This window comes from Selaginella moellendorffii, unplaced genomic scaffold (genome assembly GCF_000143415.4).
Source record: "Selaginella moellendorffii unplaced genomic scaffold, v1.0 SELMOscaffold_32, whole genome shotgun sequence".
NCBI lineage: Eukaryota > Viridiplantae > Streptophyta > Lycopodiopsida > Selaginellales > Selaginellaceae > Selaginella > Selaginella moellendorffii.
The window spans coordinates 669537-684472 of NW_003314293.1; the positions used below are offsets into that span (position 1 = coordinate 669537).

A 14936-nucleotide genomic window follows, 5' to 3' on the forward strand; every position below is an offset into this window, starting at 1 on the left:
TGTAATTTATAAATACAAAATTAATCTTATTGCATATCAACCATTAGATGATAAAATAAAAAATAATATACTAGAAAGGGTTTTAAATAAATTATAAATACAAGATTAATCTAAATGAATAACAACCATTAGATGGTAGCTAGAATATTGCTTAAGAAAACAAAAAATGCTGTTACATGGTTATTAATTATGAAATATACTAAACTCAATCCTTAGAAATGTGCATACTTGATTAACTCAAAAACCTTAGCTTATATACAACCCTTATCTATTAAAATCCCACTATTGGAAGCTATCAAGACTGGATGGCAAATAAATATAGCTCATTTTGCCTATAATAGATTTGTACTAGAAATAAAAAATATTGCCTTATAAGTAGGCAAGGGAAGGCAAGTGAAGATAAGAGTCTTCATCTTTTTGCGGCACATTTACAAGTATTACACAACTTAAGAGAATCTCATGCCTCACATTGCCATTGAGCCACCACCTAATATCTCTCATAAGGGAGATAACTAGGGATGTGGATGTAAAGGAAAATCTTGACAATACAAATTAAAGTAACAAAAATTCTCTTCTAAAAAAAACTTCCCTTTAGAAATGAAAATCCAAACTATGAGACCTCCAAGATTCATTCCGCAAAAATCCAATGGCTAAGTATGCTACAAAAAAGCTAAATGCAGCAAGTACAGTGATAAAACACCACACCCAGATCAAGAACAGAGTTATGACTTGTCTATGTCTATAGAGATAACTCTGATGCTGATACAAATCTCTTCAAGCATCGGGAAAGTGACGACACTAAACGAATGATGGATGTTGAAGTTGTGGAAGAAATTTCACAATTTATAGGCTATAAAGTCCAGCACACAATGCACTTACAAATGTTGCAAAACTATTGACTGTAGATACAACTAATGAGGCAAATTTAGGCCAAAAAGATCACGGCCAAGAAACTCAACAGAATAAAGAGGATGAGGCTAGTCTAAATGAACTAGAGGAGTACAAGCTAAGTCTTCTTGAGTCCACCTATGCATTTGATAGTGACACACCCTTGGCTGATTAGTTTAACGAGATGAGGTAGCCACAACAGCAGTAGATACCGCAACAACACTACAAGGTCAAGGCTAATTGCACCTTCACTCACAGGACCACGAGTTAGTTGAGTGAGCCAATAGATGAAAGAGTTTGCTCAACACATCAAAAGAGGAGGCAATCAATCAATCGACAAGCTAATGCAGCCGGTAGAAGACAAAGAAACAACAAAATACCATGTGCAAGTCTTGAGCTACTTCAAGATAATCACTAAGAAAGTGGATGAAATCATAGGCAAGCAAAATCATTAGTGCTACATAATCTAAGAACTCAAGAGTGCAATTCTAGCTTCCACATCCACCAATGTAAAGTGCATCAGACACCAAGAGTAGCGTATCAGTCACCAAGAGTAGTGCATCACTATGTCCAACCAGGAAAATTAGATCATACGTTAGGAATTTAACAATCTATGTTGAAGTGTTGAGCTTGTCACTATAAAGACCAAGCTTAACAAATTAGAGTAGGATTTAGAGAATCTAATTGCCTAAGGACAGGTAGTAACTTTGTCATGGGGAGTGATGAAGAAGTAATGTTTTATCTTGTATATCATCTTAGGCAGAGCAAAAAAAGAAACTTTAGGCAAAATGAAGTTACGTTTAAGCTTAAACATCCAAAGAAGCTAGACTCAACCTAAGCAACACTTGTCATAAACAAGCGAGAAACAATTAGGAATGAATATAATATTTAGACATGCTAGAAAACTCACTATTATATGCATTTGCTTTGAAGTAATTATCTTTTCTCCTGTTTATGATTATTTGTGCAAAATAGAGTTGAGAAAGTGATATGTGTTTATCTTTATTCATGCTTTTGGGGTTTTATAAGCAATTAAAAAGAACGACTTGAGAGACAATCTATATTGATTCAAATATAAAGGGAAAGGGCTCATGAATAAGAATGCACCCCTTTTCCAATTGATTAAAAATCTTAGGATATTTGAGGTTAAGTGTCTTTGTATTTGAATAGTATTAAGCTAAGTGACTTCTTGAGAAATCCAAATTCAGAAGCTTATAGGCTTGAAATTGAGTTCTCTTCTATTCTCTTCTCATTTTTCTTCTTCTTTTATTTCCTACATTCTTGTCTCTAATTGTTTGAGGTTGAGTTCTCTTCTATTTTTTTTTCTTTTTTTTTTCTTCTTCTTTTATTTCTTACATTCTTGTCTCTATTTGTTTGTCACTATTTTGTAGGCAAAGGCAACAATGCAAGTATAGGCAAAAAATGCCTTATTTAATGGGAAAAATATAAGTTGTCTCTAAGGTATTCTAGTTCTTAGAAAAATCAGTATAATAGCATATTAAATGAAGTTGGCAATAGGGTAAGAATCCACCTAATTTATCATTTTTGTAAGTTGAAAATTATGCTTATAAAAAATGAATCTTACGTAGAGTCTTATAAATGTTAAAAGAAAGATAAGAGAATTGAACGAGCCCTAGAAAGTGTGACCAATCACTAGTGTGTCATCTTTGTAGTTGTGAGCTTGTTGCTATACTTAACATTGATTATATTAGCAAAGGTATAATTTGAGCATATATGTGGTCTAACATAATGTCGGTACTCCACCAAGATGTAATAGAGTTTATGCATAAACCTAAGCTAAACATAAAACAGGAAGCAATACAATAAATTGGAAGCCAACCCAAACAAGAAGAAACATAACCAAATGTGGAAGTAAAGCAGATTATTAATATGCAAAATAAAATATAAATATATTTATTTATTAATTTTTAAAATATTTAAAACTAGGAGGTGGTAACTTAGGAGAAGATAAAGAATTTGATGAAGGTGATAGAAATTTTCTAGTACTTAGACAAATATAAGTGTTTATATCGAAATCATCTTTATAAATTCTATGAAAATATGTAATTATAACCTTATATTTATTATAATACTTTAAATGTTGCACTCTTCACTAGATATATTAAAACTAATGCAAAAATAAAAAGTAAAATTGTAGAGTAAAAATGTTTTCTTTCCATGAATATAAACAAGGATACAAATGAAAATAAGAAGGAATATATAATATAGAACAAGTTATTTGACTTAAAATATCAATAAAACATGAGATAAGATGTTTGAGCTCACTCAGTTTAGTTAATATTGTCTTCCACACTCATTATATATAACATATAGATATTCAACAATGTTTATATTTTGTCATTATTAATATGATATGCACAAAGTAATCAAAAACAAAAGAACAGCTAACACAACTTATGTACTCCATAATTGCACTATGACATTTATCCCCCTCTTTACTCACTTTGTGAGGAAATTGTGCTTGATACTAAAAATAATCTCTATAAATTCACTCCACTCCACCTTGCTTTAACTATGACAAACCCTTGGAATATACTACTATATATATTATAGGATATTCTAGTATACATTTGGTGACCTCCATTTAGCCATATTTGACCTGGAGGAATCCAAAATCTCTAATGTGCACTCTTTATAGTGCCTTTTTATACTTCAACCAAGGATCGTCAAGTTATATGCATGGACTATTGTGAGTAAACTAGCAAGTTCTTGAGAAAGCCACTAGCTTGGAAGAGTCAAGGATGAGTTCTCCTTAGTAGAAGGTGACAATATGTGTTAGAAATCTGATACTCTAGTTTTGCAATCATTTGGTTCTATATTATTAATACTCTTGACAATGATTGTGTTTAGTTGCTCATTATTAGTCTTCTTTTTGTAAGACTTCTTCATAATCTAGACTCTATTTCACTAATATCTCCCTTTGGCAACAAGCTGGCTTGATTAAATCTCATTCTAGACTATATTTGGTGCAACCTCTAAGAGTGGGAGTGTTCTTGAGCACCTGTCTAATGATAGTGCATGGTCCACTCCAATCAACTTCTCTAAATTTCCCCTTTTGGAAAATCTCTATTGATAAACCTATATATGTTCATTAATTCTAAATCATGCCATAATAGAAGAAGCATGCCGGTCAAGGGAAAATTGGCTGAACGACTATGTGCAGACGCGAGAGAGAACTTGTTGAAGATGTTATTGCTATCGTTGCAAGAAAAATAGAGGGCTTTATTTATGTCATTACTTACACATGTTACTATAATTGTGTGTTGCTGCTGTCAATTCCCACCTTAGTCACAAGCCTCCAAACACACAATTAAGTTAAGAATTAACTTGAGACCTTTGATCCCCAAGAAGGCTCATGTGTGTGGTTGTGAGTGAGGATAAATTTGGCATTACTAGAATGAGCAAATGGATGTGCATTAATAGAAGATTAGAGTACAATAGAGATAAGGATGGAGTTTGAGTGTTAACTCACCCCCTTAATTAGTCCTACATGATGGTAATCACCACTTCTTCCTATTCCTAAGTCTGAAGGTTTAAGTCTTAAGACTCAGGATGATACTTCTAAATGCAAGGTTGATTTCCTATACTCCACTTTTCTCCCATGATTGAGTTGAGCTTCATCTCAAAGCTCTCACTGCTCCATGGCATCAAAGTGTTTTGTTGCTATTGCAACTCTAGAGAGCTCATTCTTGAACTTGTTGAGCTTCTGTTAAAACTTGTCATAGTTGTTATTGTGATCACTCTTGTTGTTATCATCCATGATAATGGGTGCCTACTTTGCTTTGAGCTTTCAAATCTCATTGCAAAACTCTACATTCTCCTTGGAGAGTTCCTTGTTATGTGGCATATATAGATACCTAGAAAGCTGTATCTTGAATGCTCCTCTTGAGCTAGAGAATATTGCTCTGGATTTTTATGAGCTTTGCATCGAGGGGCTGGTAGACAATGGCATTGATCATAGCTTGGACTCTGTCTCACATGAAAACACCCATTGGATAGATGTGAGAAAGACTCGCAAAATCTGCTAGCATCAAGCATTTGTGAGATAGGCTGGAGATGTTGTATTTTGTCCACAAACTAGAGAAATGTTTAGCTTAAGATCCAGTATAGAATATCAGGCTTATAGTGTCACTCCTACTCAAGATGCTCTCGACTGTGGTGTTTGCGGTGATGTGGCATGTTATTGATGTTAGTGTCGAGAGCTGATTTGGTGGTGTTGCTGTGTTCAGTGGAGATGCTAGAGGCTGCTCCTGTTGGGTTGTGTTGATGTTACACTCCTCTGGCTGTGATGATTATAAGTTTGGAACCTCCTTCTTGGCATTCATCTCATTCTTGGCATCATCTAGCAAGGTGGTTATGTGTTTAGGATCTTGTTCCTAAGTCTTCTCTTGAATTTCCTTGCCTTGTGCTTCATGATCTTTGTTGTTGGTTGTTTCCTGAACAGCTTTTCTGCTCTTGCATGTAGATGTTGCCTTGGCATTGTGTGTGGGTGGTATTATCTCAATTGATGCTCTTTATCTCTTTGTTGGTGGAGTTAATGTTGGTGATGACGACTCTTCTAGATCTTCTTCTAACTTGCTTTCATTATCTTTATCTCCTTTGCCATCATCATAGAGGAGGATGAAATCTTCTTGTCTTTTTGAAGTGCATTCCCTTTTTCTTCATATTTGTGGTGTCTTTGTGTTTGTGGATTTGCTCGGTTTTTTGTTGCTATCATATGTTGTTATCTCTTTGATTTGTAGTGGAATGGTGGTATCATGTGTATGAGTGTTGCAATGTAGGGAAGTGCAAGTGTTTCACATTTGAGGCCATCTTGGATCATTGTCATTGTGACATGGAGTTCCTTGATGAGCTTATCACGAAGGTAGTTTGCAATTTCGACTTGTATCTTCCACTACAAGTCACTGTAGAGAATTACAATTGCTTTGCCGGTGAAAGTCATGGACTTCCACATCTCTAGTGTCGAGATTAAAAACTTGAGTTGCAGCTTGGCTTTGATCATTTATAGAGAATTTCCACTATTATAGTTCTTAAGTACCTTGATACACTTCAATAGAATCCCCTTCGTGGGAATTGATATCACTTGCTCTCCACCAGTGGGAAGTTTGAATGCCCATGTGAAGTATTTAGTGCTTAAGACAAATTTGTAGTTGTTGGTGTGCATGAAGTCTTCATTTTATGCTGGAAGAATCTTCTTAGCAATATTGATCTCATACTACTTTTCCATGATTTTGGAGAATTCATAAAGCCCAACTTCATGTAGCCAAGTGTTGAGCTCTTCAATCCTCTTTCAAGTAGGATTGCAAGGTGAGAGGAGACTCACCTTGATTATGCTGACTACCTTGGGATAGAAGATAAACTTCTTGGTGATGCTGCATGCTTATGTGCCCTGTTTTCCCATTTTGTTTTCTTGATCTCAGTGTGAAATATTGTAGTCGAAGGCATTAGGGTTAAGGATTTCACCATTTCATCAAATTTGACTATATGTTAAGTGGTTTGAGTTCAATTCTCTAGCTTGAATTTTCTCTTTATTGATGTTGTTTTCTTGTTGGACCTTGTTTTCTCTTGATCTTGTATACATTTGTTGTTGAATCTTAGTGGATTGTGATGATTATTGATTATAATAGTGTCTTTTCTTGATTTCTTGAACTTGGAGTTTGAAAATTTTATTTGAGTTGAGTTTTCAAGCTTGATTCTTCTTGGAGTTATTTTCTTTTGTTTGATTGTTGAAATTTTCTTTGAGTTGATTTCTTGAGTTTGGATCTTGAGCTTTATTTCTTAAAATTTTTTTAAGTCGATTTGCCTTTTTATTGGAGTCTTGAATTTTGTGTTATAATTTCTTGAATTCTTGAGTGTCATGCTTGTGATTTTATTCAATGTTGGATTCTTGAGTCTCAAAGTTGTACTCTTCACGTCTTCCAAGATCATTGTTAATAAAATTGGTGCTGATCAATCAATATTTATTAAGCTTGTTAAGGTTAACAGTTTAGAGATATTTGTTGTCAAGTGTTGTAATTACTACCATTCATAAAGCTTTAACTTCACATCATCCCTCCTCTCAGAAAAATGAAAGGTAATTAGGGTTCTTTTGTTGATAGGTTGAGATTTGAAAAAACATGAGGAAGAAGCACTGGTGAATTTATAGATAGTGCAACTAAGTTGTTGAATGTCATATTAACCTTTATAAACTTGTGGTTCAACTTACCACAATATTTGATATAGTCCCTTTCCTTGAGCAAAGAGCCTCTTAAACAAAACACATACCATAAATTGGGAAAATAAACTAGCACTAAATCATTTATTTTACTTTATAAATGGACAATAATGAGAGTTGTAGTCTCTTTATTGTCTCACTTGAACCAATAGAAGAACCAATGGAAGAATGCTTATTAAATATTGATCTTAAAACTTAGTATTATAGCTTATGGGAATTGCACTTAACCTGTATTGACTAACACAAAAAAAATAACTAAGGATCTTTTGTTATAAAACTGAGTTTGAAAAATAAACACTAGATGAACTAATGCCAAATTTATTCATTTAAGGTCCCTTCACTACTTATATGACTCTTTATTTTTTGGAAGAATCTCACAAAAACTTTCCACTATAGTAGCACCAATAAAATGTTGTTGATGCCAATGCTTCCATCTAAAAAATAAAGGATGTTAATCAAGGAAATGCTAACAATGTTAATATTGTTTAGCTAACGTAGGAGCAAACATCATAGCTACAACCATATTCTTACCCTTAAACATGGGCAACAATACCATTAACCTCTATTAGAACAAAAAAATTTCCTCCAGAAAATGGAGTTGAAAAGTGATGTTTTTATAGTATTGTGTTAGTTGAAGAATATTGTTAAAGATAGTTAGGGTAGGTGCATTACAAAATCTTGATAAAATGTTAACCATAACATATTCAACTTGATATGTTTTAACATATTTGGCTTTGCATGAAATAAGAGACTTTAAAAGTGAACATTAAATTGCATAAGTAACTTGAGTGGCCCTTAACAAAGACAATGCAATTGGTAAAAGGCATTATCACAGTTGTCAGCATATCCAAATGCACACTTGAAAACGTTCAGGAAAAAGCTCTAATTTGCATAAATAATTACATTCAAACTATTATACCATTGCAATACTATCCCTTAAATATGTGGGAAACTTGCATAGACACTAGATATTATCCCAAAAATGATAGTTGTCAATCATTACAAAGTGATTGAACCAATAGTACACATTATCCTTAAGATTCCCATTAAAAAAATCCAATTATATATGCAGCAAAAATAAAAGGAATTGCACCACATGTTATAAATACTACCATTCATTGAGTTTGATTTGCATAGCATCAAAAAATTGCATTAATTGCTATTCTAGAGTTAAAGAAGGAGAAAAAGGTTGCTACAAAGGAGCAATATGCTATTTTTCCATAAAGATGAGCAAAAAGAAAATAAAAAAACAAAAGAAAAGAAAAGAAAAGCTATAGGAATAAAGGAGATTTAGATAATACAAAAGTTAAATCTAAATAAAAAACACAAATCCAAACATTCTTTTGGGAATATATATATCTATATATATATATATATATATATATATATATATATATATATATATATATATATATATATATATATAAACTCCATATGTTTGAAAGATTCTAAATAAATTTTACTCAAAATTATAATATAAATAATATAAGTAAATATTAATTAATAACTTTTCCATCAGTTGTTTTTTATGCCACCCAATGAATATTTGTATTCAAATTTATAAGTAATCCAAAAAATGTACAGCTTCACTCACCTTTGTGATTTACTTTCATGGCAGGTTTTATTAAAATAATTATGGTTTTAAACATTCAAATACATATAAGAGAATATCCAAGCGCCGTTTAGGGTTTAGGGTTCTTCCTAAATGCAGGAGGCATAGCTCTGGCCTCTTCCACATGCCCTCTGCGCACCGCGCGAGCGATCGCAGGGGACATGTGGAGGATGCAAGATGTATGCCTGTTCCGCGAGCCTTCTATTGCATTTCTCAAGGTATTCTAGATACAGTGATCTCAGAAAAGCTCTACTTGTAGCTTGATTCAAGGGGAAAACTCCACGGAATAGACCCTCTCCTCTTCACGGTTGCCAAAGTTGAGACGGCGAGCAGTCACCTCGATCATGGACCTCCCAAAGAACATACTCACTAGCACCGCCCGCCCTCGTCCCAGCTCCACGCCACTCGACACATCGATCCCGAAGCTCTCCTCCAGTGTGCTGCCCACCTCGGTCACAAACCTGGGATGATCTTTGATCGAGGTGTAGAGCTCCAGCCTGACCTTCTCCTGCTTGCTCCCGACTGGAGAAACGATCGTCTCGACCTTGGAGTCTTGAGGAACCGGCTGGTTCTTCCGGACGGAAACAAGGAAATTATTTTCACAGCACAGGTGGCCATCTTCGTCCACGAGCATATACTGGAGAGGATCTCCGACCTCGAAAGGACGAATGGAGCTCATGCCGTAAGTCCTCCTAGAGATCCTCGACAGGACGAGGCGATCGTCAAAGCCCAGCATCACAGCTCCATTGCAGATGGCGCTTCCAGGATTTGGAGGCACGAAAACCTTCGCGACTCTCTCTTTGAACGCCTCCCTGACTCGCGTGACAAGGTAGGGGTTGTTCGCGAATCCACCGACGAGGAAGATGTATCTCACCTTGTCCGAGCTCCCGTCCAGCTGCTGCGAGATGAGATGGACGATCTTGTCGACCTCGGGATCAAACACGGCCTTGATATCGGTGGCGTTAAACTTGAGCTCATCGTACTCGCCATAGTCTCGTTCCACTCCAAGCTTTTCGTCGTGCTTCCTCCACGCTTTGGAGAGCTTGCCGGGGATGGTCCAGGTGCTAACAAAGTCCGGTGAGCCATCGAAGGAGCACTTGACTTGGAACCACCATTTCATGAGCTGCATTCGATTCTTGGCGAGCTTTACAAACTCCGGCAGGCATCCAATCTTCTCCGCGAGGAAGCTCATCATGTTCTCGTCCACGAACGTTGCGCCACCTATGGCACCCGAGCAAGCGCTAGTCTCGCGGACCTTGACACCGTTTTGGAACGCTCGGGTGTGGACGACAGTGTCGATGGTTCCACCACCGACGTCGGCAACCAGGAAAGTATCGTTTCTCTTGAACTTGAGCGAGTCTATGAGCTTTGTCTGGCAGTAGAAGGACGCGGCTTCCGGCTCGAGGATGATCTTGACGGGAAAGTCAGCGCTGCTGATCCCTGCTGCCTCGGCAAAGGTACGCATATTTTGTTTGGCAGCGTCGTCCCACAGGGCCGGAACCGTGAGGCACCACTGGACTTCTTCCTCACGGAAGAAGTTCTTATAGAGTTCTTTGAGCTGGAGCTTGGCAAAGGAAGAGATGCAACGGAGATAATCGACTGTTACTTTCTCCACGCTGAGACCACGATGAAGAAGAAACCATGGAGGAAGAGGAGGAGAAGAAGAAGGTTGTGCCGGAGCTAGATGCAGCTTAAACTTGGTGACGAAGATGCTGCCCGAGTTGTGACGCTCGGCGTCGTGTCCCCAGTGCTGGAGCTCGAGAGATGGAGCGGACGAAGGCGATGGCCAGGAGGTTGAGTAGAGCAAGCTGGTTTGCGTCTTGCAATACGGCTTCGCTCCGACTTCTCTCTGGCTGGGCCATTCGTAGAAGGAGTGGATGTCGGATGGATTGGACCTGTGAGCAAAGGCGAATCCGGAGAAAGTAGTGCCGAAGTCGAGACCCACGACGTATTTTGGAGTGCTCATCGCGATTGTAGGGAACTTTGGACGCAAGAGAAAAGGATAGCACTGCTTATAAGTTAGCTCCTTCTTGCGAACTTGCAGTCACACTCGGCTGGGAAACTTAACTTTTGTGTTGGCCAAAAACAAGATATAAATCGTATCAAATTTCGTTCGAGAGGATAGATAAAAACTTGGCAGCCTGTTATAAGCCGTTATCACCGATTAGTGTAGGCTTGTAGGCACGTCGGCTGAGAAAGTTTGAGCTTAATGTGGGAAGATTAAATACACATGCTGTTGTTTTAGAACCAAAGATGAAAAACTTACGAACTCGTTTTGGAGGCAAAGGTGACAAGTTATGGTTTCATTGAGAGCCATTCTTTCACATTGGAGTGTATAAACGCGTGAGCTCTAGCCAGTTCCCTGCACTTTGTGGTGTTTGCTGCATGGGAAAACAGAATTTAGAAGGTATGACTGTAATGTTTGCTGTATAAATTAAAAAACCTGTAGTTTCTCTACATGGTGCTGAAAGATCCACACAGTGGGAGCAAGTGTGGCAGCGCAAAACCAGTGCTGGCACTGCACACAAAAGAATTGATAACCTTGCCTGATGGAAACTAATATATGCTCACTATCTTTTGATGAAGTTTGCTTGGATGCATGGCGCCATGGGTCCTGGGATCCGTTCAGAAACATAATTCTTGAACCTGCTCAACGTTTGATTGATCGAACCATTCGTACCAAGAAACACAAAGGTTTACCTGCGATGTTCCGACCACCATAGTACAAGTTGGTCGTTTTCACGTCTGGAAACGTTCCATTTCCAAACTGCTCAGAACAATAGTTTATAAAAAATCTGGAAGCCTTTTCTTTAATCCAGTGTGAAATTTTACTAAACGTACTTACTGTGTGTTGATACGAGAGGAACGAACGCTGCTCTTCCGATCGGATGCAACTTGAAAATATCCCACTTCGGTACAATATTGAAAATCCCAGCTCTCGTTATCTCGTTCGTTACCATTAGTATCGTTGTTAATTCTTTCCAAAATCTTTGCATATGTTTTCTGTAATAAAGCATTTCTACATATGTCTATTATGTGTATATATAAGTTTGCGTACCAATAGGTTCCTGTTGCTTTTCTCTGCTTTGAGCAAAGGATCACATAAGCCATCTATTTTACCATATTGTATCTGGAGTATAAACAACACATGATTATACATAAACGTTATACTGTATGATTCATACTTCGCCAGCTGCAGCATTTGCTACATAGTCAAGAAGGGTATCATCTGTAATCTGTAAAGAAGAAAACAAACACATGGAAATATTAACTGTCAAGATAATTGAGTTTCATTGGGTAAAGAAAATGATTACAGGCTTACGTACATTATCCTGTGGAGAGAAACCGAATAGATATTTTATTTCCGTTGCATTTTCTACTAAACCTTGCTCGGTTAGCCTGGTAATTTCTTGTAGTGCCTGCTTGCATTTTGGTCCGACAGACACTCCCAGCTAGGCAAAGAATTTATAGATAAAAACAGGAATTCATCCCAGCAGAAAAGATAAGAATATTAGAAACTATGTAACTTATTCTTACCTGCTTATCGTAAGCACTGTAGTCTAGGATTGCCTCTACCACGGCCGAGCTTGCCCAGCTGCCAGCAACAAGATGAGGAAATTTAAGCCTAAACCAAGCGCTCAAAGCACCCGCATATGAACCTCCTATAACAATCCATGGATTTTTTTCAGTTTTGTTATATTTCTGGTTGATCAAGTCCTGCCATTGAAAAGGGGAAATATATATTTTTCTTGACAAGAGAGGTACTTGCCTGATAGTAGTCTATAAACACAGCATGATCAAAGAGAGATTGTTTTGATGTTAGATACTTCAGGTTGTGGAGATTCAAATGCTGGAACGGTGAGCTGTGGCCATAGTAGCGATGCTCGACTGTAACAATTGCAGCTCCGAAAGATTCAGCCAGAGTCTGAAACGTAAGTAGTAATTATTTAGGATAATCATAGAAAGAAATATAACTCACCCCTACGTAAGTGGTAACGTAATTTCCTGTGCAAGTTGACTCCCCACACATCACTAGAAATATTGGCCCATTGCGAGGACGAAAGAAATCGAGAAGCTCTAAATACTTCTGAGAAAATACTCGTGGATCCTGAAACAGGAAAGAAAAATCAGAGGAAAGATGCGAACTATGACCACACCTCTGGAGCGAAATGGTCAAGCTTCTGCCTGGTAAAGAAATTTACAGTCTCCTTGCCTCTTGGAGGTGACCGCGAGCCCGCTGGTAGAAATTCCGGCTTGAAACCAAGCCGTGACGCGGGCACAAAGGCGCTGCTAAAGCTTGTGGAAGTTGCAAGTAGAACGAAACACACAAGCAACACTCTCATCTTCTCTTCTCTAGCTGGAAGATATCGAGAACAAGTTTGCCTCAAGAACAGACAATGGCGGCCTCGATATCTAGCCAATGCTCAATCTGTAAGAACCGACTTTGCCTTGAGCTTTTAAGCATACTATAGCGGACCACAGAGACCGTCATGACTTTGACATTCTCTGGTCCTGGAAATCCACTAGAGGTGCTGGGCCTCCAACATGCATAAAAAGAGACAGCACAAGTTCCCGGTCAAAAGCTCACTTCCAGAACAAAGTCCCGGTCAAAAGTCCACTTCCATACAATAATACATGTTTTTCAGGTCTGTGAGCACCCATAAGACCACTGGGTACTGGGTCCATATGGTTCCCTCAATGAAAAAGAAGAATGGAAGATATTTACCAAGAAAAACATTCACTGTTTTGTTGTCAGCTTCAGCACCACCACTCGTGACCACTCTGTACAATTGCTTGAAATTCACAGTGTCAAACAAAAAGGACAAAGTTCCTTATGGATTCAAAGCGGGTCCCATGACTGTCTCCATTGCTTTTGCCATCAAAATAGTTTTCCAAATAAAATTAGGTTATTCGTGGTCATGTAAGGCAAAGGCTGTTAACCTCCCCAATTATTACTCCTGAATAAACTAAAAGGAAGAAAACAATGAGTAGGAGCTTTCACTGTTGTTGCCAGGTTGAGCTCCACCACTCTGCACAACTGCTGAAATTCAGTGTCAAACAGAAAGAACAGTGCAGTACTGTTTCCAATTCGCATTACAGAAACGTGGTCGGCCTACGTAAATCAGGACGCATTTTTTTCATTAGATAAAAATCGTACATAACTTTTCTTGTTATTGGAGTTCCCTTTTGAAATACCACAAGTCAACATAGTCAATTTAGTCATAATCAACAACTCGTTATGCAGAACATTATTTATAAAATATTATTAGACTACCCCAAGATGGATGCTGCGACATTGAAGTGGGAAGCTAGCACATGAGAGAATTGCGAGGAGCAAATCCTTTACCTTGCAAATCTTGTTGTATGGCAAGTGCAGGAGCATGGACGAGGCAAAGGCAGTGTTCCCCAATGATTTATGTTGGTCGTAGCATATGCCCAAAACAAGCATCTTTGTGAGGCCCGGTTTCCCATAGGAAGAATGCCGCGGCCAAGCGTGGTCGCGTTTACGACAACCATAGCCACTTTTCCAGCAAATCCGGTTTGACCATGCAAGAGTCATGCTGGATCAAATGCCGCAGCTCGACGTCGTGACCTGGACCATGATGATCGTTGTGAATGCGGATTTGGCAGCGGCAAGAGATGTCTTCAATCGAATGCCGCAGCGGAATGTGGGTCGTGGACAGCGACTGTGTCGGCTCTCGCGCAAGCCGGATCTTATCGAGACCACATATGTTTTCAAGTGGGACACATGTCGAACTTCATATTAGTCCGCTTAAACAAGGCGACCTTGTTCTCAGCTGGAAACGGAGAGGATGGCTCTGAATTAGTCCCCTGACATAGGTTCCTTAAAACCTTCATGTGACCTTGTTTATAGCAACGCGATTTTTACAGATGTGCCCGCCCGAGATCATCAGACAGCCCGGTCTAAGCTTTGTTCCGGGCCATGAAAACGTAAGATCACGTCACCACCAAGCGTCAGCGTCCTGGTTAAACAGCATTTCAAAGAAACAAACGAACTTGTAGTTACAAGGCGAGCAAACTATCCTTGTTATTCCCACTCAACTTAGGGAAGGCTGCAGGATGGCTACAGCAACTATGACTACGAGATCGAAAGCCGCGAGGTGGAATGTGGCGCGGGAAGCTATGGGAGTGTGAGGCTTGGCGTGTACAGGGAACAGGCAGTGGCAGTGACGAGCAACA

General features: G+C 38.3%; 2 protein-coding genes across 2 annotated transcripts; both read right to left on the minus strand.

Annotated features, from left to right (window-relative positions):
• Positions 1–8973: 8973 nt before the first annotated feature.
• On the minus strand, positions 8974–10856 carry LOC112348714 (heat shock 70 kDa protein 12B-like). The gene has a single exon (XM_024681757.1). It carries the CDS (start codon positions 10699–10701, stop codon positions 9001–9003), a length of 1701 nt encoding a protein of 566 aa, XP_024537525.1. The 5' UTR covers positions 10702–10856; the 3' UTR covers positions 8974–9000.
• Positions 10857–10923: 67 nt separating this feature from the next.
• LOC9638494 (probable serine protease EDA2) lies at positions 10924–13145 on the minus strand. The gene is made up of 12 exons (XM_024681807.1): positions 12893–13145; positions 12715–12843; positions 12505–12660; positions 12273–12452; positions 12062–12187; positions 11921–11971; positions 11794–11865; positions 11581–11738; positions 11436–11530; positions 11307–11381; positions 11179–11253; positions 10924–11116 (listed from the first exon to the last, which is right to left on the minus strand). The coding sequence occupies exons 1-12, from the start codon at positions 13076–13078 to the stop codon at positions 11031–11033; spliced, it is 1389 nt and encodes a 462-aa protein (XP_024537575.1). The 5' UTR covers positions 13079–13145; the 3' UTR covers positions 10924–11030.
• Positions 13146–14936: the final 1791 nt, after the last annotated feature.